The sequence below is a fragment of the Nomascus leucogenys genome, chromosome 7b (genome assembly GCF_006542625.1).
Source record: "Nomascus leucogenys isolate Asia chromosome 7b, Asia_NLE_v1, whole genome shotgun sequence".
NCBI classification, from domain to species: Eukaryota; Metazoa; Chordata; class Mammalia; order Primates; family Hylobatidae; genus Nomascus; species Nomascus leucogenys.
In genome coordinates, this window is record NC_044387.1 from 33,722,388 (window position 1) to 33,744,348 (window position 21,961).

General features: G+C 38.1%; 1 protein-coding gene across 3 annotated transcripts in view; it reads right to left on the minus strand.

Moving 5' to 3' along the window:
* Positions 1-21,961, minus strand: part of ADAD1 (adenosine deaminase domain containing 1) — a 66,840-nt gene that overhangs the window by 37,931 nt on the left and 6,948 nt on the right. For all 3 annotated transcript variants that reach the window (XM_003271348.3, XM_003271346.4, XM_003271347.4), the window contains 2 exons: positions 13,926-13,994; positions 10,394-10,519 (listed from right to left, as the gene is read on the minus strand). In XM_003271348.3, coding sequence (XP_003271396.1) covers positions 10,394-10,519; positions 13,926-13,994 — 195 coding nt within the window. The remainder of the gene's footprint in view (positions 1-10,393; positions 10,520-13,925; positions 13,995-21,961) is intronic.

The window sequence follows — 21,961 nt, forward strand, 5'->3', positions numbered from 1 at the left end:
TGGGCAAAGAGAGAAGTATAGCTAATCCAGTAAGTGGGGTGAAGGGAATGGTGTAAGATGAAGTTGGAGAAAGAGGTGTTATATAGTATACTATGCTGAGAAGTTTATGGATTTTTACCAAAGAGCTATGGGGAAGCTACCGAAGTAAAAACCATCTTGGGTTACATTTCCCTCCTACAAAGCAAACAAAATAATCGACAAAATAAAAAGACAACTTACGGAACAGATGAAAATATTTGCAAACCATATCTCCAATAAAGGGTTAATACTCAAAGTATATATGTAACTCCCACAACTCAATAGTAAAAAGCAACTAACTTGATTTAAAAATGGAAACAGAACCTGAAAAGACATTTTCTTTTATAGAAGACACACAAACAGGTATATGACAAGGTGCTCAACATCACTAATCACCAGAGAAATGCAAGTCAAAATCACAATGAGATATCCTCACTCCTGTTAGGATGTCTATTATCAAAAAGTCAAAATGTAAGTTTTCGTGAGGATGTAGATAAAAACCCCTATATGTTGTTGGCAGAAATGTAAATTTTTATAGGCATTGTGGAAAACTATGGAGATTCCGCAACAAAATAAAACTATAACTTGCCATATAATCCAGCAATCCCACTTCTGTGGATATATCCAAAGGAAGTGAAATTAATATCCGAAGAGGTATCTATACTCCCACGTTCACTGTAGCATTATTCACAATAGCCAAGATACAGAAACAACCTAATATGTCCCAATAAACAGATAAAGAAACTATGACATATATAAATGGAATATTTTTCAGCCCCCCCAAAAAGAAGAAAATTCTGCCATTTTCAACAATATGAATGAACCTGGAAGACATTATGTTAAGTGAAGTAAGCCAGACACAGAAAGACAAACACTGCATAATCTCACTCATATGTGGAATCTAAAAAGGTTGAACTTATAAAAACAGAGTAGAATGGTGGTTACTAGCGGTTAGAAAGAAGGGGAAATGGAGACACATTGATCAAAGGGTACAAACTTGGAGTTGTAAAACTAATAACTTCTGGAGACCTAATGTAGAGCATGGAGACTACAGTTAATAATAATGTATTGTATATTTGAAATTTGTTGTCAATATTGTGGGTGGTAGGGTGGACAGCAGGTAGACCAGGAAGGTATTGTGGTAGAAAAAACAAGGAGTGGTAAACTGTGTTAAATGTTTCTGGCAAGTCAAGTAAATAGGTAACAAAATCCACTGGATTGTGCAACATGCAGGCAGTGGGTACCTTGGCAAGGCTAATTTCCAAGAAGTAGTGGAGAAAAAGAAAAAACTAAGTTGAAGTAAACAGTAGACACAGTGGCTGTCAGGAGCTTCTTGATGAAGTCTGGCTACAAAGTCAAATAAATAATGACAGGGTTAAGTAAAAAGGTGTCATGGGTTTAAAGGAGGGTTTCTTTGTTTTATTTTTAGGATGGAAATTTTGGAAGCCAGGCTTTCCAGAATACTGAAGAGATGAAAGCAAAGATATATTATTCATGGACACCTGGGCACAGACTCTGCTTTCATTCCTAGGATACGGATGTCACGCTATGAATGCTGAATCTGACTCAATAACCAGGTCTGTAAACCTTCCCTTAAATAGAATTATATAGTGTCAGCATAAGTTCTGGAATGGTGATAATAAGCTCTGAGTTGTAAAGGGTAATACTGTAGCAAAGAACTCAGCTTCTTTCTCAGCTCTGTAACTCAACTTGCAATGCTTCAGGGAGATACTTCTTTGTTATTGCCGGAAAAAGAAGAGTTAACTGAAAGAAAGAATTTATCAAGATGTGAGAAGGAATGGAATCAGAATTTAAGTAGAAGAATTAGCCTATATGAGGAGTGATGCTTCCTCTACTGTCACAGTAGAGAAGATGCATACAAGTGCAGGAAAGTATATAGATTTGGTGGCAGGGGAGGGAAGGACATTTAGATTTGACAGCTTCTTATAGACCCAATTAAAAATGATAAGGTGATTTTTGATTGGGGAAAATGGCAGATAGGACACAGGACTAGCATGCAGCTTCCACTTGGATGAACAGAATAGAGTGTGGAGACTCACATCATGAACTTTTACTCCAAGAACCACTGCAGGAACATACCAGGAAAACGAAAGGAATTCACAGACCCTTTGAAAGAAGTAGCTTGCCATTGCAAACTCTGTGAGAAGGCTGAAAAACTGAGTTCCCAAAGTGTGAGGTGGGGAAAAGTCTACCTCTGAACACACATCCCTACTGGGGAACCTAAAAATCTAGATCACAGGAGAAGGACTGAACTTTCCCTAGAGATGAAATAAATTTAGGAAGCCAAGCAAAATAGAAGACAAACAGTGGGAAGAGCCCTGTAGGAAATCCCAGTCCCCAGCCCATGGAAGTCATCCCTGGCTTTATCTCAAGGGGTCCTTGGGTAAGGCAGCCAGTGGGACTGGGAAGGGGCTACAGGTTAAAGGAAGCTTCTAGCTGAAGTCTGTCATAATTTTGACCGAGCACAAATTTTCCTGAGCAGAATCCATGGGGGTGAATGGGAAGTGCAGATAGAAGCGATAGAAGCGCAGAAGCCACACCCTATGACAGGCTCCAGGCCTGAAAGCCCTGCTTCCTTTCTCAGTGGGGAGGATTATACCCTCCTCATGCAAGATCTCAGCACTGCCTGCTGCAGCCTGAATATAAACTGGCTCTGTTGGTGGGGCACTGCAGGAGTGAGACTGGCCTTGTTGGCTGTGTGGGGGCTGGGTGAGGCCTGTCAGTGCTGGCTTTCCCCAACTTCCCTGGTGACATGTATGACAGGGCAGAGGCAGCCATAATCCCCCTAAAACATAACTCCATTGGACTGAGAAGCATCCTGCCATCCCCCACAGTGGCCACAGCACAAGAAGAGTCTGAGCTCAGACCCACCTAACTCTGCTTCTGCCTGATGGTTTTTCTCTACCTACGCTGGTAGCCGAAGACAAAAGGCACTCTTGGGAGCTCTACAGCCCCATCCACTGCCAGAGAAACCTGAATACTTATCCTGGCTAAGGTAGGGCAAGCTTATATCCCCCCATTCTCCTACGGCAGCTGGTGCCCTATTGAAAGTGCCACCTCCTGGCTGGAGGCCAATCAACTCAAGCCATTACAGCAACTCATAACAGAACCACCCTGCTCCAAAGAAGGAGAAAACAACAGCTAATTTCACCACCTGCAACATCCTGGCTAACCAGAGGTCCTGAGTCTGTCCATGTGACAACTTCACTGCTAGCATAACCAGCATTTGAGAAAACCAGCACACTAAACAAAACTATAACCAAGGATTCCCCAGAGTCCACTTCACTACCCTGCCATCTCTACCAGAGCAGGTTCTGGTATTCATGGCTGGGAGACCTGAAGATGGATCACATCACAGGACTCTTTGCAGACATTCTCCAGCACCAGCCTGTAGCCCGGTAACCCTGCTGGATGGCTACACCCGGAAGGGCAATAATAATCACTGCAGTCTGGCTCTCAGGAAAATCCATCCTTAGGGGAAGGGGGAGAGCACCACACCAAGGGCTCACCCCATGGAGAAAAAGAATGTGAAGAGCAGACCTTGAGTTCCAGATATTTCCACTGAAACAGTCTCCCCAAATGAGAAGGAACCAGAAAAGTAAATCTGGTAATATCACAAAACAAGATTCTATAACACCCCCAAAAGATCACACTAGCTCTCCAGCAATGCATCCAAACCAAGAATAAATCTCTGAACTGCCAGATAAAGAATTCAGAAGATTATTAAGCTCCTCAAGGAGGTACCAGAAAAGGTGAAAACCAAATTAAAGAAATTAAAAACATATATAGGGTATGGATGAAAAAGTCTCCAGAGAAAAAGCTATCATAACGAAAATAAAATCACAACTTCTGGAAAAGACATACTTAGAGAAATACAAAATGCACTGGAAAGTTTCAGCAATAGACTAGAACAAGTAGAAGAAATAACTTCAGAGCTCAAAGACAAGGCTTTTAATTAATCCAATCTGACAAAGACAAAGAAAATAGAATATAAAAAAATGAACAAAGCCTCCAAGAAATTTGGGATTATGTTAAATGACTAAACATAACTATGGTGTTCTTGAGGAAGAAGAGAAATCTAAAAGTTTGGAAAACGTATTTGAGGGAAAAATTTAGGAAAACTTCACTGGCCTTGCTAGAGATGTAGACATCCAAATATAAGCAGCTCAAAGAACACCTGGGAAATTCATCACAAAAAGATCATCACCCAGGCACAAAGTCATCAGGCTATCTAAAGTCAAGATGAAGGAAAGAATCTTAAGAGTGTGAGAAAAAAGCATCAGGTAACCTATAAAGGAAAACCTATCAGATTAACAGTAGATTTCTCAGCAGAAACCCTACAAGTCAGAAGGGATTGGGGTCTTACCTTTAGACTCCTTAAACAATAATTATCAGCCAAGAATATTGTATCCAGCAAAACTGAGCTTCATGAATGAAGGAAAGATAAAGTCTTTTTCAGACAAACAAATGCTAAGAGAATTCACCACTGTGAAGCCAGTATTAAATAAATGCTAAAAGGACTTATGAATCTTGAAACAAAACGTCAGAATACACCAAAATAGAAGCTCATAAAAGCATAAATTTCACAGGGCCTATAAAACAATAACACAATTAAAAAAAACACCGAAGGTATTCAGGCAACAACTAGTATGATGAATAGAACAGTACCCCATATCTCAAGACTAACGTTGTATGTAAATGGCCTAAATGCTCCACTTAAAAGATATGGAATTGCAGAATGGATAAGAACTCACCAACCAAATTTCTGCTGTATTCAAGAGACTTGCCTAACACATAAGGACTCACATAAGGTAAAGAGGTGGAAAAAGATACTCCATGCAAATGGAAACCAAAAGCAAGCAGGAGTAGCTATTCTTATATCAGATAAAACAAACTTTAAAGCAGCAGCAGTTTAAAAAGACACAGAGGGACATCATATAATGATAAAAGGATTAGTCCAACAGGAAAATATCATAATCCTAAATATATACGCACTTAACACTGGAGCTCACAAATTTATAAAATAACTACTACCACCTAAGAAAAAAGATAAGACAGCAATACAGTAATAGTGGGGGACTTTAATACTCCACTAACAACACTATACAGGTCATCAAGAGAGAAAGTCAACAAAGAAACAATGGACTTAAACTATACCCTACAACAAATGAACTTAGCAGATATTTACAGAACATTCTACCCAACAACTGCAGAATATACATTTTATTCATTAGCACATGGAATATTCTACCAGATAGACCATATGACAGGTTACAAAACAAGTCTCAGTAAATTTAAGAAAACTGAAATTATATCAAGTACTCTCTCAGACTACAGTGGAATAAATTTGAAAATTAACTCCAAAAGGAATGCTCAAAGCTATAGAAGTATATGGAAATTAAATAATGTGCTCTTGAATGATCTTTGTATCAACAATGAAATCAAGATGGAAATTAAAAAATTATTTGAACTGAACAATAATTGTGACACAATCTATCAAAACCTCTGGGATACAGCAAAAGTGGTGCTAAGAGGGAAGTTCATAGCATTAAATGCCTGTATCAAAAGTCTGAAAGGGCACAAACAGACTAATCTAAAGTGACACCTCAAGGAACTAGAGAAGCAAGAACAAACCAAACCCAAACACAGCAGAAGAAAAGATATAATAAAGATCAGAGCAGAAATAAACAAAATTGAAACAAAAAATACCAAAAACAAAAGATAAATGAAATGAAAAGCTGGTTCTTTGAAAAGACAAACAAAATTGATAGACCAGTAGTGAGATTAACCAAGAAAAGAAAAGACAAGATTCAAATAAGCTCAACTAGAAACAAGACAGGAGATAAGTGATGACACAGAAATACAAAAGATCATTCAAGGTTACTATGAATACTTTCACATGCACAAACTAGAAAATCTAGAAGAGATGGATAAATTCCTGGAAACAGACAACCCTCCTAGATTAAGCCAGGAAGAAATAGAAACTCGGAACAAACCAATAACAAGCAGTGAGAGTGAAACCATAATTTAAAAAATGTCAACAAAAAAGTTCGCAACCAGACAGATTCACAGCTGAATTCTATCAGACATTCAAAGAAGAATTGGTACCAATCTTACTGAAACTATTCCAAAAGATGGAGAAAGAGGGAATGCTCCCTAAAACATTCTATGAAGCCAGTATCACCCTAATACCAAAACCAGCGAAAGACATTAAATAAAAAGAAAACTAAAGACCAATATCCCTGATGAACATAGATGCAAAAATCTTCAACAAAAATACTAGCTGAATCCAAGAGCATAAAAAGATAATACACCATGATCAAGTGGGTTTCATACCAGGGATGAAGGGATGGTTTAACATATGCAAGGTGATAAATGTGATACAACACATAAACAGAATTAAAAACAAAAATTATGTGATCATCTCAATAGATACAGAAAAAACATTTGACAAAATCCAGCATCACCTTAAGATTAAAACCCTCAGCAAAACTGGCATAGGAGGGACATACCTTAAGGTAATAAAAGCCATCTGTGATTAACACACAGCCAATATTATACTGAACAGGGAAATGTTCAAAGTATTCCCCCTGAGAAAGAACTGGAACAAGACAAGGATGCCTGCTCTCAACGTTTCTATTCAACACAGTACTGGAAGTCCTAGCCAGAGCAACCTGACAAAAGACAGAAATAAAGAACGTCCAAATCAGTAAAGAGGGAGTCAAACTGTCACTGTTCACTGATGATATGATAGTATACCTAGAAAACCCTAGATTCATCCAAAAACCTCCCAGATCTAATAAATGAATTCAGCAAAGTTCTAGGATACAAAATCAATGTACAAAAATCAGTATCTCTGCTATACACAACAGTGACCAAGCTGAGAATAAAATCAAGAACTAAACCCCCTTTACAACAGCTAAAAAAAAAAAAAAAAATCAGGAATATACCTAACCAAGGAGATGAAAGATCTCCACAAGGGAAACTACAATACACTGCTGAAAGAAATCACAGATGACAGAAACAAATGGAAACACCTCCCATGCTCAAGGATGGGTAGAATCAGTATTGTGAAAATCACCATACTGCCAAAAGCAATCTACAGATTCAATGCAATTCCCATAGAAATACCATCACTGTTCTTCACAGAACTAGAAAAAAATCCTAAAATTCACATAGAACCAAAAAACAACCTGCATAGCCTAAGTAAGACTAATCAAAAAGAACAAATCTGGAGGCATCACATTACCAGACTTCAAACTATATACTACAAGGCTATAGTTACCAAAACAACATGGTATTGGTATTGGTATACAACTAGGCACGCAGAATAATGGAACAGAATGGAGAACCCAGAAATAAAACAAAATACTTACAGTCAACTGGCCTTCGACACAGCAAACAAATACATAAAGTGGGGAAAGGACATCCTATTCAACAAATGATGCTGGGATAACTGGCAAGCCACATGTAGAACAATAAAACTGGGTCTCTCATCTCTCATCTTATACAAAAATCAACTCAAGATGGATCAGCCACTGCACTCCAGCCTGGGCGACAGAGCGAGACTCCGTCTCAAAAAAAAAAAAAAACAAAGATGGATCAAAGACTTAAATCTAAGACATTAAGCCACAAAAATTCTAGAAGATAACACTGGAAAAACTCTTCTACATTTTGGCTTAGGCAAAGAGTTCATGACCAAGAACCCCAAAAGCAAATGCAACAAAAACAAAGATAAATAGATGAGGCTTAAACTAAAACATTTCTGCACAGCAAAAGAAATAATCAGCAGAGTAATCAGACAACCCACAGAGTGGGAGAAAATCTTTGCAAACTATGCATCTGACAAAGGACTAATATCCAGAGTCTACAAGGAACTCAAATCAGCAAGAAAAAAACAAATAATCCCATCAAAAAAATGGGCTAAGGACATGAATAGACAATTCTCAAAAGAAGATATAACATGGCCAAAAATATATGAAAAAATGCTCAACATCACTAATTATTAGGGAAATGCAAATCAAAACCACAATGCAATACCACCTTACTCCTGCAAGACTGGCTATAATTTAAAAATTAAAATAATAATGGATGTTGACGTGCATGTGGTGTAAAGGGAATACTTTTACAATGCTGGTGGGAATGTAAACTAGTACAATTTCTATGGAAAACAGTATGGAGACTCTTTAAAGAACTAAAGGTAGAATTATCATTTGATCCAGCAATCCTACTACTGGGTATCTACCCAGAGGAAAAAAAAGTCATTATATGAAAAAGACACTTGCACACACGTTTAGAGCAGCACAATTTGCAACTGCAAAAATATGGAACCAGCCCAAATGCCCATCGATCATGAGTGGATAAAGAAATTGTGGCGCGCACACACACACACACACACACACACACACACCCTTGGAATACTACTCAGCCTGGATTGAGTTGGAGACCATTATTCTAAGGGAAGTAACGAGGAATGGAAAATCAAACATTGTATGTTCTCACTTACAAGTGGGAGCTAAGCCAGGAAGACACGAAAGCATAAGAATGATATAATGGACTCTGGGGCGCTGGGGGAAGGGTAGTAGGGGGGATGAGGGATAAAAGGCTACACATTGGGTACAGCATAGACTGCTTGGGTCATGGGTACACCAAAATCTCAGAAATCGCCACTAAAGAACTTATCCCTGTAACCAAACACCACCTGTTCCCCCAAAACTACTGAAACTTTTTTAAAACTGATGAGGCCAAGTTTCTAATAATACATCTTAAATATGTACTGATTGTGTGAGTTACTCCAGGAATGTTCATCTGATTGCACTCAGGCTTTTCCTGCTTATATTCGTACTCATATTATCTAAAAGTACATTTATTATTCTTATCCATGCTCTTCTTCAATCAGCTTCACACTAGCTTCTAGATTCCCTATGGATGAGGAAACATGATTATCCTATGTCAACTTTAAATGTTGGTATTACTTTTTATTCATGTCACTTCATCTAACACTTATTGTCACTTTCACCTTATCAAATAAATTTTTTTAAAAGATGTATTTTTCCCTTCCCATTTATGTCCATCTCAACTCTAATGTAGGCACTCCATCACAACCACATAAATTGTGATTCCATAATTCAGGTTCAACCCCTGCAATCTTTTAAAAAATTATTTGTCAATTATTATTTAAATATTCATTTATCTTAATCATTACAAATGAAATTAGGCTTTTACTAAATGCCAAGTACTAATATTGACATTATTATATCTAATCCTAACAACTCCATGAAGTTGGGTTGTTATTGTTTCTATTATCTCTACTTTTAAGAAATGAGAAAAAATTAAAGCATAGAGATGTTAAGTATATAATTTGCCCAAAGTAATTTAAATAGCAGAACTGAGTCTGATTAATGCTCCCAACAATTACAGCCCACGGTCTATCACTGTTTGAAATTACAGATTTAACTGATCTTATTAAATTTAACTTTTGACCTGTTTTTAAACCACTCCATAATCTGGCACTATTTTATCAATCTAACTGCATTTTGTATTACTCCTGTATACAGGCTAATCTGTACTAGCAACAAATTTACTCATTGTCCTGTAGTTTTCTCACTGCTGCTTCCCTCATTCCTTTCTCTCTGCAAAAATGTCTTCCTTTCTTCTATTTATCCAAATTTTATCAACCCTTAAAGTTACAGCTTAAGTCATGCCTGTTCCAAAAGATTTTAAACCCTATCTTTTCTTCCCTATCTATGAATTCTCACACACTTTTTGCATCATGGAAAACAAGTTTTAACTTTTATCATCTTAGACTTTCAACTAGTATATATATCTACTCTGCCTACTTAGATCCTAACAACTCCTTAAGAATAGGAATCAAATCTCAAACTGTTTCTATGTAATTTATAATATCTAATTCAGAGATGAATGTAAGACTCAAATGGTTTCAATTAATGATGAACTCAGAACATTAAAGTGTTAACAAAAGATAAAAACATAGAATCACAACATTATACATCCACAAGAATAAGATTCCATATTTCAATCTTTTCTTACTTGAAAATCAAGAAAAGATGCTATTCTTAATGTTACTGAGGACTAGATTTCAGAAGGGTAGTGATGCCAGCAGGGCTAAGGTTTAAAATGTAAAGACTTTCACTATTTTGCAGTTCTATGTTGGGTCCTGGTCAGTGTGCTTTATCTCTACCTTGGAGAAGCTTTGTGTTTAATGACCCACACTTACTAGAAAAAGTCACTTCAAATCAATGCAACACCACTGTGTACAGTGGCAAAGATAGTTAACTAAAATATTACTATTAGATTATTACAATATTAGTTTTTCCCAAATATGTGGACTTACCTCTTTCAATTATAAAAGCAGCCAATGAACTGCTATATTTCAGGTATTCTGAGCGATTAGAAATTAGTTGATCAAATGTTTCTTTAACGATCTGTGAAATCTTTGCATATTGAATATGTCTCCCTTCTAGAAAAAAATCAAAACATAAATTTCAAGAACATAGTGCTCCTCCTAGAGCTGTCTTATTATTCTTATTATAACCTTACAATCAAATTATTTAATAATATATAGACATCTGTAAGCAAATTCATAATTTAGGTCATGACTGAGATTTCAAAATTTTCAATTCTAAAAGAATATGAGTTATTGAGCTTTTTGGATAACTTATAAAAGGATGTGTCAGTATTGCATACTAGCAGACTACTGATTTATATCTGTAGAGTCTGTCTGATGATATATTCAAGTCATACAGGACACAAGACAATTCTTTGTTATACAGGACTGTGCCACACTTTGCAAGATGACCAGCACCCCACTGAATGCCCTAATCATTGTAACAATCAAAATACATTCTCTTATTATTTGTCCCATTGAGAACTGCTACAAACCACTAAGCATTTAGATTCTTGATATAGTTCCATGTTCTCACTAAAAAAGACAGAAATTTTGAAAGAGGAGGAAGATAGTTCTAAGTAACCTAGGATTACCATAGAACAGTTTATAACCAAGAATATACATCAAAAATTATCTATGGATCTTTTTTTTTTTTTTTTTTGAGATGGAGCCTTGCTCTGTCACCCAGACCAAAGTGCAGTGGCATGATCTCGGCCTCCCGGGTTCGAAGAATCAAGCGATTCTTCTGCCTCAGCCTCCCGAGTAGTTGGGACTACAAGCATGCACCACCACGCCCGGCTAATTTTTGTATTTTTGGTAGAGACAGGGTTTCACCATATTGGCCAGGCTGGTCTTGAACTCTTGACCTCATGATCCACCTGCCTTGGCCTCACAAAGTGCTGGGATTATAGGCGTGAGCTACTGCGCCTGGCCTCATTATTTTTAATGAGGATATGGTCCAGTTAGAAACATATAGCAAAGTAGGCTGGGCGCGGTGGCTTATGCCTGTAATCCCAGTACTTTGGGAGGCAGATCGCTTGAGGTCAGGAGTTTGGGACCAGTCTGGTCTACATGGTGAAACCCTGTCTCTACTAAAAATGCAAAAATTAGCCAGGTGTGGTGGTGGGTGCCTGTAATCCCAGCTACTTGGGAGCCTGAGGCAGGAGAATCGCTTGAACCTGGGAGGCAGAGGTTGCAGTGAGCTGAGATTGTGCCACTGCACTCCAGCCTGGGTGACAAGAGCAAAACTCCATCTCAAATAAATAAATAAATACACACACACATATATATATAGCAAACCACACAGGCTGGGAAATAGTGACTACCTCTGTAACTGGCCCAACAGTTTGTGGGTCTCAAATCTTTCTTCTTCAAAAGTTATAACATCCAAAACTTCTTTTTACCCATAAATTTAAAGAATTTTCTTTCCCTTTTATGACAGATATGTCTCCTGACCTGAGCCTACCAAACCTGGTATTTTTAAAAACTACATATTCTTTCTCACAGATTATCACCTGTTTTCCTGAAGTAATAGCAATCTATATTATTTGCCATCCTTGACTTAGGATTCTATCCCCTTATTCATTAAAAATGTCCACAGAAGCTGAAAGGAAAGACAAAAACCTCTTCCCATATTAAGAGATCACTGCTGTAGGCCGGGCGCGGTGGCTCACGCTTGTAATCCCAGCACTTTGGGAGGCCGAGGCGGGTGGATCACGAGGTCAGGAGATCAAGACCACGGTGAAACCCCGTCTCTACTAAAAAAAAAAAATACAAAAAATTAGCCGGGCGTGGTGGCGGGCGCCTGTAGTCCCAGCTACTCGGAGAGGCTGAGGCAGGAGAATGGCGTGAACCCGGGAGGCGGAGCTTGCAGTGAGCTGAGATCGCGCCACTGCACTCCAACCTGGGTGACAGAGCGAGACTCCGTCTCAAAAAAAAAAAAAAAAAAAAAAAAAAAAAAAAAAGAGATCACTGCTGTAGGACTGATCCCTCATTGCCCTCTCTTCATCAATTCTTACAACTGTTAGGCCACACACTATATCTAACTATTGGTGGATTTTGTCTTTTGAATGGGCCTATTTTCCCTGGTCTGGTCCTTTTACTTCACACAAGCACACAAATGTGCAGGGCCTTTTTCCTGTCTTAGAAAGACAATGGATGCTGAATAGGCATAGAACTTTTCAAATCCTAACCTGCAGGCCTGGAAAACGGAAAATAAAGGTTCCTTTTCTTTTTCCTCTTACAAATACTCTAAACGTTAAAGTCTGAAGTGTGCCCACTCGGTAGTAAAAGTAAAAATTAAGAATAATTGTCTAACATGCACACGTATGTTTATTGCGGCACTATTCACAATAGCAAAGATTTGGAACCAACCCAAATGTCCAACAACAATAGACTTGATTAAGAAAATGTGGCACATATACACCATGGAATACTATGCAGCCATAAAAAAGGATGAGTTCATGTCCTTTGTAGGGACATGGATGAAACTGGAAATCATCATTCTCAGCAAACTATCGCAGGGACAAAAAACCAAACACCGCTTGTTCTCACTCATAGGTGGGAATTGAACAGTGAGAACACATGGACACAGGAAGGGGAACATCACACTCCGGGGACAGTTGTGGGGTGGGGGGAGGGGGGAGGGATAGCATTAGGAGATATACCTAATGCTAAATGATGAGTTAATGGGTGCAGTACACCAACATGGCACATGTATACATATGTAACAAACCTGCACATTGTGCACATGTACCTTAAACTTGAAGTATAATAATAATAAAATAAAATAAAATAATGAAATTAGAAAAAAAAGAATAATTGTCTAGCTTTCAGGAGATTCATAATCTAAAAGGCAAAGTATATAATAACTACCATACAATGTGAAATGTGATTGTTAAAATAATATTAGTTACTATTTAGTGAGCATCTATGGTGTGCTAGGCACTGATGTAAGAATTTTATATTTATGAATTCATTTAATCCTCATGATAACCCTATTAGATAATTACTGTAATGACTATCTTATAGATGAGTAAAAATGGTACACAGAGAAGTAACTGGTCCTAGGTCACACAACTAGTAACTTCAACTGAAGTTGCAGCTTTCTCGGGCTTGAGTGACAAATAATGGTCATTAAAACAAAATAAACAAATTATTTGAAATGAATGTGTCAAATGACCTCCAAGTACCAGAAAGCCATTGGTTTTCGTTCATGACAAAGCCCACCAAAGCAAAGAATTCTAAAAAAGATGTATGAAATTGATAAAACATCTCCTTATAGGAAAAAAAAAATCTTTTCTTCAATCTGTCCTCTCCATTCCTTATTTCTTTCATTCTCCTTTTTGTAGAAGTGTGAAAGGTTTGCATGATAAAGTGTTAATGTACATTTTCATACCTATGCTTATTTTAATAATGTTGTTACTATTTTTAATTGGGCTACTCTTCTAAAGAAGAACATTACAAAAAACTTTCCTACCATAATGTACTTTTGAAACATATGCTGGTTCAGGTAAAACAACAGGTTCTGCAGGGAAAGGAGGAGGACCTGTAAACAAAACAAAAACATAAGGAAACATGAAACTTCAACATTCCAAAGAGCTGGTATTTCTCTTTTATTCTGTAATAAAACAGCAATCCAAAAATTATTTTTTTCTGTATTTTTGCCAACTCTGGGCCATCAAATACTCATTAGCTCAGTCCTGATAAATGTCTTTCCTATTTTGAAATTGTTCATGCAAACAAATTTCTGAGTTTCCTAATCTTACAGTACAATATTGCTTGCTTTATAATAGATGCAACATCATGAAAAGCTGCTGAAATGAAATCCTATTTTAGATACATATAAAAACTTTCTATTTATAATACTGTGAAAAACATTTTAAATTAATGTTCTATTAAAAATTAATGAGTAAAATATATCATTTTATAAATAACACTATTTTACCAGGCCATTTTTCTAAGGCAATGCTACATTCGCAGTTCTCAATTTAGTCTCACTCTTTACAACTGCTTTCCAATTTGGTCTCCAAAGTTAGGGAGTACAGAAAAAAGTTTAAAAACCACTAAACCTGGGGGACCAAAAAAAAAAAAAATCAAGAAAATTTAAGGAAGAGGCTGCAGAAGCTAAGGTACCAATTAAAGTAGTCAGTTTCCCTTAAGAATCATTCATAAAGACAAAGAAAGCAAACAGAATTGCTTCTCTGGAATTAATTTTGAGGAAGACAGAAATGAACAAAGAGTGACAATGTCACCTTAGAGCTCACATCAGTAAAAGAAAAATACTAAGTATGGTTTAGATACATAGACTCTGGACTTTTAATTTTTTTATCTGATAAGAAATTCCAGTTTTATTTATTTAGAGCACTACATCCCCCATATACCATATAGTAACAATTTATAAAGAATAAATTTTTTTTTCAAAAACTTTCAACTTTTTAGATACAGGAGGTACATGTGTAGGTTTGTTAAACGGGAATACTGCATGATGCTGAGGTTTAGAGTATGGATTCCATCACCTGATAGTAAGCATAGTATCCAAAGGTAGTTTTTCTTTTACCCCCACCTCCCTCCACCCTTTAGTAGTTCACAGTGTCTATTGTTCCAATATTTATGGCTATATATGCTTAATGCGTAGCTCCTAATATTAACAACAAGTGAGAACTTGAGGTATTTGGTTTCACATTCCTGCGTTTATTTGCTTAGGATTATGGCCTCCAGCTCCATCCATGTTGCTGCAAAGGACATGACTTTATTTTTTTAATGGCTGCATAGTAGTCCACAGTTGTGTATGTACCACACTTTCTTTATCCAATCTACCACTGATGGGCACCTGGGTTGATTTGATGTCTTTGCTGTTGTGAATAGCGCAGAGATGAACATAAGATTGCACGTGTCTTTTTGAGAGAATAATTTATTTTCTTTTGGTTATAAACCCAGTAACAGAGTTGTTGACATTCTGGATTTTAGATAAGCAGAACTTTAAAACTCAGAGACAGATAGATTTAATTCCAAGGAATGAAAATTAAAGATATTAAATCCTGTTTATTAGGCATAAATAATTTCAATAAACAAAGAAAGAAAGACTGTACAAGATGTTTTGCATTTTAAAACACCAAGTACAAGGCCAGGCATGTTGGCTCACGCTTGTAATCCCAGCACTTTGGGAGGCTGAGTTGGGCAGATCACTTAAGGCCGGGAGTTTGAGACCAGCCTATGCAACATGGCGAAACCCTATCTTTACTAAAAACACAAAGACCAGCTGGGCATAGTGGCGCACACCTGTAATCCCAGTTACTCAGGAGGCTGAGGCATAAGAATCACTTGAACCTGGAAGACAAAGGTTGCAGTGAGCTAAGACTGCACCATTGCCCTCCAGTATGGGTGACAGAGAGACTCTGTCTCAAAACAAAAAACAAAAAACAAACAACAAACAACCAAACAAAAAAGACAAGTCCCAAGACTTGTCCCCACAGCCCAACACACCAGCTGTGGCAGTCTGTGGCCAGAGGGCCTCTTCAAGCTTAAACCTGACCCATCCTTCCTCATTGGGTGCGGCTTTCCTGGAGGATCTCCAATAACTCCAGCTAGAGGCTCAGGGACAGAATTTGGATCTCCCTGGGCCTGAGCCCCTAAGTGGGAGGGGTGGCTGTAGTCTCTGCGGACCAGCAGACTTAGCCTCTCTTCCTGGTAGTTCTGAGGAATCTGGGCAGTGCAGAGGAGTGGGTTTCTCCACAGCAAAGCACACCCTCTCCAACAAAGGCCAAAGTGCTTTGTTAAGCGGGTCCTCCTCCCTGTGCCACCCAACTGGGTGAGACATTCCAACAGGGGTTGTCAGACACCTTATACAGGAGTGATCCTACCGGCATCAGGTTGGTGCCCCTCAGAGGCCCCAGAGAGAGAAGCAGGCACCCATCTTTGCTGTTCTCCAGCCTCCCTGAGTGACATCTCCAGGCACGGGAGAGAATCAGATAAACAGGGCCTGAAGTGAACTCCCAGCAGACTGCAGCAGCCTTACAGAAGAGGGACCTGACTACTGAAAGAAAAACAAACAAGCAGAAAGCAACAATAGCATCAACAAGAACAAAAAGGCTCCCCACAAAAACCCTATCCAAGGGTCAGTAGGCTCAAAGACTGAAACTAGACAACCTCACGAAGATGATAAAGAATCAATGAAAAAATACTGAAAACCCAAAAGGCCAGAGTGCCTCTTCTACAAATGATCACAATGTCTCTCCATCAAGGGCACATAACTGAACAGAGGATCACATGGACAAATTGACACAAGTAGGATTCAGAAGATGGGTAATAAAAAACTATGCTGAGCTAAAAGAGCATGTTCTAACCCAATGCAAAGAAGCAAGGTAAGAACCTTGACAAAAGGATAGAGGAATTGCTAACTAGAATAACCAGTGTAGAGAGGAACATAAACTACCTGACGGAGCTGAAAAACACAGCATGAGAACTTTGTGAAGCATATACAAGCATCAACAGCTGAATGGACTAAGCAGAAAAAAGGATATCAGAATTTGAAGACCACCTTACTGAAATAAGACATGCAAACAAGAATAGACAAAATGAAAATGAATGAACAAAGACTCTAATAAATATGGGACTTCATAAAAAGACCAAACCTATGATTGACTGCAGTACCAGAAGGAGACAGGGAAAACGGAAACAAGCTGGAAAACACACTTCAGGATGTTATCCAGGAGAACTTCCACAACCTAGCAAGACAGGACAACATGCAAATTCAGGAAACACAGAGAACATCATTAAGATACTCCACAAGAAGATCAACCCCAAGACACATAATCATCAGATTCTCCAAGGCTGAAATGAAGGAAAAACTGTTAAGGGCAGCCAGAGAGAAAGGCCAGGTCACCTACAAAGGGAAACTCATCAGACTAACAGGGGACCTCTCAGCAGAAGCTCTACAAACCAGAAGAGATTGGGGGCCAACATTCAACATTCTTAAAGGAAAGAATTATCAACCCAGAATTTCACATCCAGCCAAATTAAGCTTCATAAGTGAAGAATAAATAAAATCCTTTCCAGAGCAGCAAATGCTGAGGGATTTCATTACCACCAGATGTGCCCTGCAAGAACTCCTGAAAGAAGCACTAAATATGGAAATGAAAAACCGGAAACAGCCACTGCAAAAACACACCAAAATATAAAGACCAATGACACTATGGATAAACTAGTGCATCAACTAGTGTGCAAAATAACCAAATAGCATCATGATGACAGGATCAAATTCACACATAACAACACTAACCTTAAATGTCAATGGGCTAAATGCCCCAATTAAAGCACACAGACTGGCACACTGGGTAAGGAGTCAAGACCCATTGCTGTGATGTATTCAGGAGATCCATCTTATGTGCAAAGACACACACAGGCTCAAAATAAAGGGATGGAGGAAAATCTACCAAGTAAATGGAAAGCGAAAAAAGCAGAGGTTGCAATCCTAGTCTCTGACAAGACAGACTTTAAACCAACAAAGATCAAAAAAGACAAAGGAGGGCATTACCTAATGGTAAAGGGAACAATTCAACAAGAAGAGCTAACTATTCTAAATATATATGCACCCAATACAGGAGCACCCAGATTCATAAAACAAGTTCTTAGAAACCTACAAAGAGACTTAAAGTCCCACACAATAATAGTGGGAGACTTTAACACCACACTGCCAGTATTAGACAGATCAATGAGACAGATAATTAACAAGCATATTGAGGATTTGAACTCAGCTCTGGATCAAGTGGACCTGGCAGACATCTACAGAATTCTCTACCCCAAGTCAACAGAATATACATTCTTCTCAGTGCCACATGGCACTTAATTCTAAAATGGACCACGTAATTGGAAGTAAAACACTCCTCAGCAAATGCAAAAGAACTGAAATCCTGACAAACAGTCTCTCAGACTACAGTGCAATAAAATTAGAACTCAGGATTAAGAAACTCACTCAAAACCACGCAATTTATTGGAAATTGAACAACTGTTCCTGAATGACTCCTAGGTAAATAATGAAATTAAGGCAGAAATCAAGTAGTTTTTGAAACCAATGAGAACAAAGAGACAATGTGCCAGAATCTCTGGGACACAGCTAAAGTAGTGTTAAGAGGGAAATTTATAGCACTAAATGCCCACATCAGAAAGCTAGAAAGATCTGATATTGACACCCGAACATCAATTAAAAGAGCTTCAGAGGTAAGAGTAAACTAATCCAAAAGCTAGCAGAAGAGAAGAAATAACTAAGATCAGAGCAGAACTGAAGGAAACAGAGACATGAATAACCCTCCAAAAAAATCGAATCCAGGAACTGTTTTTTTTTAAACAAATTAACAAAATAGACTGCTAGCTAGACTAATAAAGAAGAGAGAAGAATCAAATAGACACAATTAAAAAATGATAAAGGGGTTATCACCACTGACCCCACAGAAATACAAACTATCATCAGAGAATGCTACAAACACCTCTACGCAAATAAACTAGAAAATCTGGAAGAAATAGATAAATTCCCGGATGCATACAACCTCCCAAGACTAAATGAGGAAGAAGTCAAATCCCTGAATAGACCAATAACAAGCTCTGAAATTGAGGCAGCAATTAATAGCCTACCAACCAAAAAAAGTCCAGGACCAAATGGATTCACAGCTGAATTCTACCAGAAATACAAAGAGGAGCTGGTACCATTCCTTCTGAAACTATTCCAAACAATTGAAAAGGAAGGACTCCTCCCTAACTCATTTTATGAAGCCAGCATCATCCTGATACTAAAACCAGGAAAAGACACAACAAAAAAGGAAAACTTCAGGCCAATATACCTGATGAACATCAATGGAAAAATCCACAATGAAATACTGGCAAATGAAATCCAGCAGCACATCAAAAAACTTATTCACCACAATCAAATCGGCTTCATCCCTGGAATGCAAGGCTGGTTCAACATACACAAATCAATATATGTAATCCATCATATACACAGAACCAAAGACAAAAACCACACGACTATTTTAATATATGCAGAAAAGGCCTTTGATAAAATTCAACATCCTTTCATGTTAAAAACTCTCAGCCGGGCACGGTGGCTCACGCCAGTAATCCCAGCACTTTGGGAGGCCAACGGGCAGATCACGAGGTCAGGAGATCAAGACCATCCTGGCTAACACAGTGAAACCCTGTTTCTACTAAAAATCCAAAAAATTAGCTGGGCGTGGTGGCGGGCGCCTGTAGTCCCAGCTACTCGGGAGACTGAGGAAGGAGAATGGCATGAACCTGGGAGGCAGAGCTTGCAGTGAGCCGAGATCATGCCACTGCACTCCAGCCTGGGCAACAAAGCGAGACTCCGTCTCAAAAAACAAACAAACAAACAAAAACCTCTCAATATATAAGGTATTGATGGACCATGTCTCAAAATAATAAGAGCTATTTATGACAAACCAAAGCCAATATAACATTGAATGGGCAAAGGCTGGAAGCATTCCCTTTGAAAACTGGCACAAGACAAGGATGCCCTCTCTCACCAATCCTATTCAACATAGTTGTGGAAGTTCTCGTCAGGGCAATCAGGGAAGAGAAAGAAATAAAAAGTATTCAAATAGGAAGAGAGGAAGTCAAGTTGTCTCTGTAGACGACATGATTTTGTATTTAGAAAACCCCATCTTTTCAGCTCCAAAACTTCCTGAATTGATAAGCAACTTCAGCAAAGTCTCAGGATACAAAATCAATATGCAAAAATCACAAGCGTTCCTTTACACCAACAGTAGGCAAGCAGAGAGCCAAAGCATGAAAACTCCCATTCACAATCACTACAAAGAGAATAAAATACCTAGGAATACAGCTAACAAGGAATGTGAAGGACCTCTTCAAGAAGAACTACAAACCACTGCTCAGGGAAATAAGAGGGGACACAAACGAATGGAAAAACATTCCATCCTCATGGATAGAAGAATCTAATTTATAGATTCAATGCTACTTTCACAACTACCATTGACATTCTTCACAGAATTAGAAAAAACTATTTTAAATTTCATATGAAATCAAAGAAGACCCCACATAGCTAAGACAATCCTAAGCTAAATGAACAAAGCTGGAGGCATCATGCTACCTGACTTCAAACTATACTACAAGACTACAGTAACCAAAACAGCATGGTACTGGTACCAAAATGGACATGTAGACCATTGGAGCAGAATAGATACCTCAGAAATAACTCCACACCTCTACAATCATCTGATCTTCGACAAACTGAATAAAAACAAGCAATAGGGAAAGGATCTCCTATTCAGTAAATGGTGCTGGGAAAACTGGCTGGCCATATGCAGAAAATGGAAACTGTACCCCTTCCTTACACCTTACACAAAAATTAACTCAAGATGGATTAAAGACTTAAATGTAAAACCCAAAACCATAAAAACCCTAGAAGAAAACCTAGGCAATACCATTCAGGACACAGGCATGGGCAAAGACTTCATGATAAAAACGCTAAAAGCGATTGCAACAAAAGCCAAAATTGACAAATGGGATCTAATTAAACTGAAGAGCTTCTGCACAGCAAAAGAAACTATGATCAAACAGGCAACCTACAAAATGGGAGAAAATTTTTGCAATCTACACATCTGACAAAGGTCTAATATCCAGAATTTACAAGGAACTTAAACATATTTACAAGAAAAAAACAATCCCATCAAAAAGTGGGCAACAGATATGAACAGACACTTCTCAAAAGAAGACATTTATGCGGCCGACAAACATATGAAAAAAGCAAGCTCAACATCACTGATCATCAGAGAAATGCAAATCAAAACCACAATGAGATACCATCTCATGCCAGTCAGAATGGCTATTACTAAAAAGTCAGGAAACAATAGATGCTGGTGAGGCTGTGGAGAAATAGGAATGCTTTTATACTGTTGGTGGGAATGTAAATTAGTTTAACCATTGTGGAGGACAGCATGGTGATTCTTCAAGGATCTAGAACCAGAAATACCATTTGACCCAGCAATACCATTACTGGATATATACCCAAAGGAATATAAATCATTCTACTATAAAGACACACGCACACGTATGTTTGCTGCAGCACTATTTACCATAGCAAAGACATGGAACCAACCTAAATGGCCACCAATGATAGAATGGATGAAGAAAATGTGGTACATATACACCATGGAATACTATACAGCCATAAAAAGGAATGAGATCATGTCCTTTGAAGGGACATGGATGAAGCCAGAAACCATCATCCTCAGCAAACACAGGAATAGAAAACCAAATACTGAAGTTCTCACTCATAAGTGGGAGCTGAACATTGAGAACACCTGGACACAGAGAGGGGAACAACACACACCAGGGCCTTTTAGGGGGTGGGAGTTGAGGGAGGGAACATAGGACAGGTTAACAGGTAAAGCAAACCACCATGGCACATGTATACCTATGTAACAAACTGGCATGTTCTGCACATGTATCTTTTTTTTTTTTTTTTTTTTTTTTTAGAAAAAACAA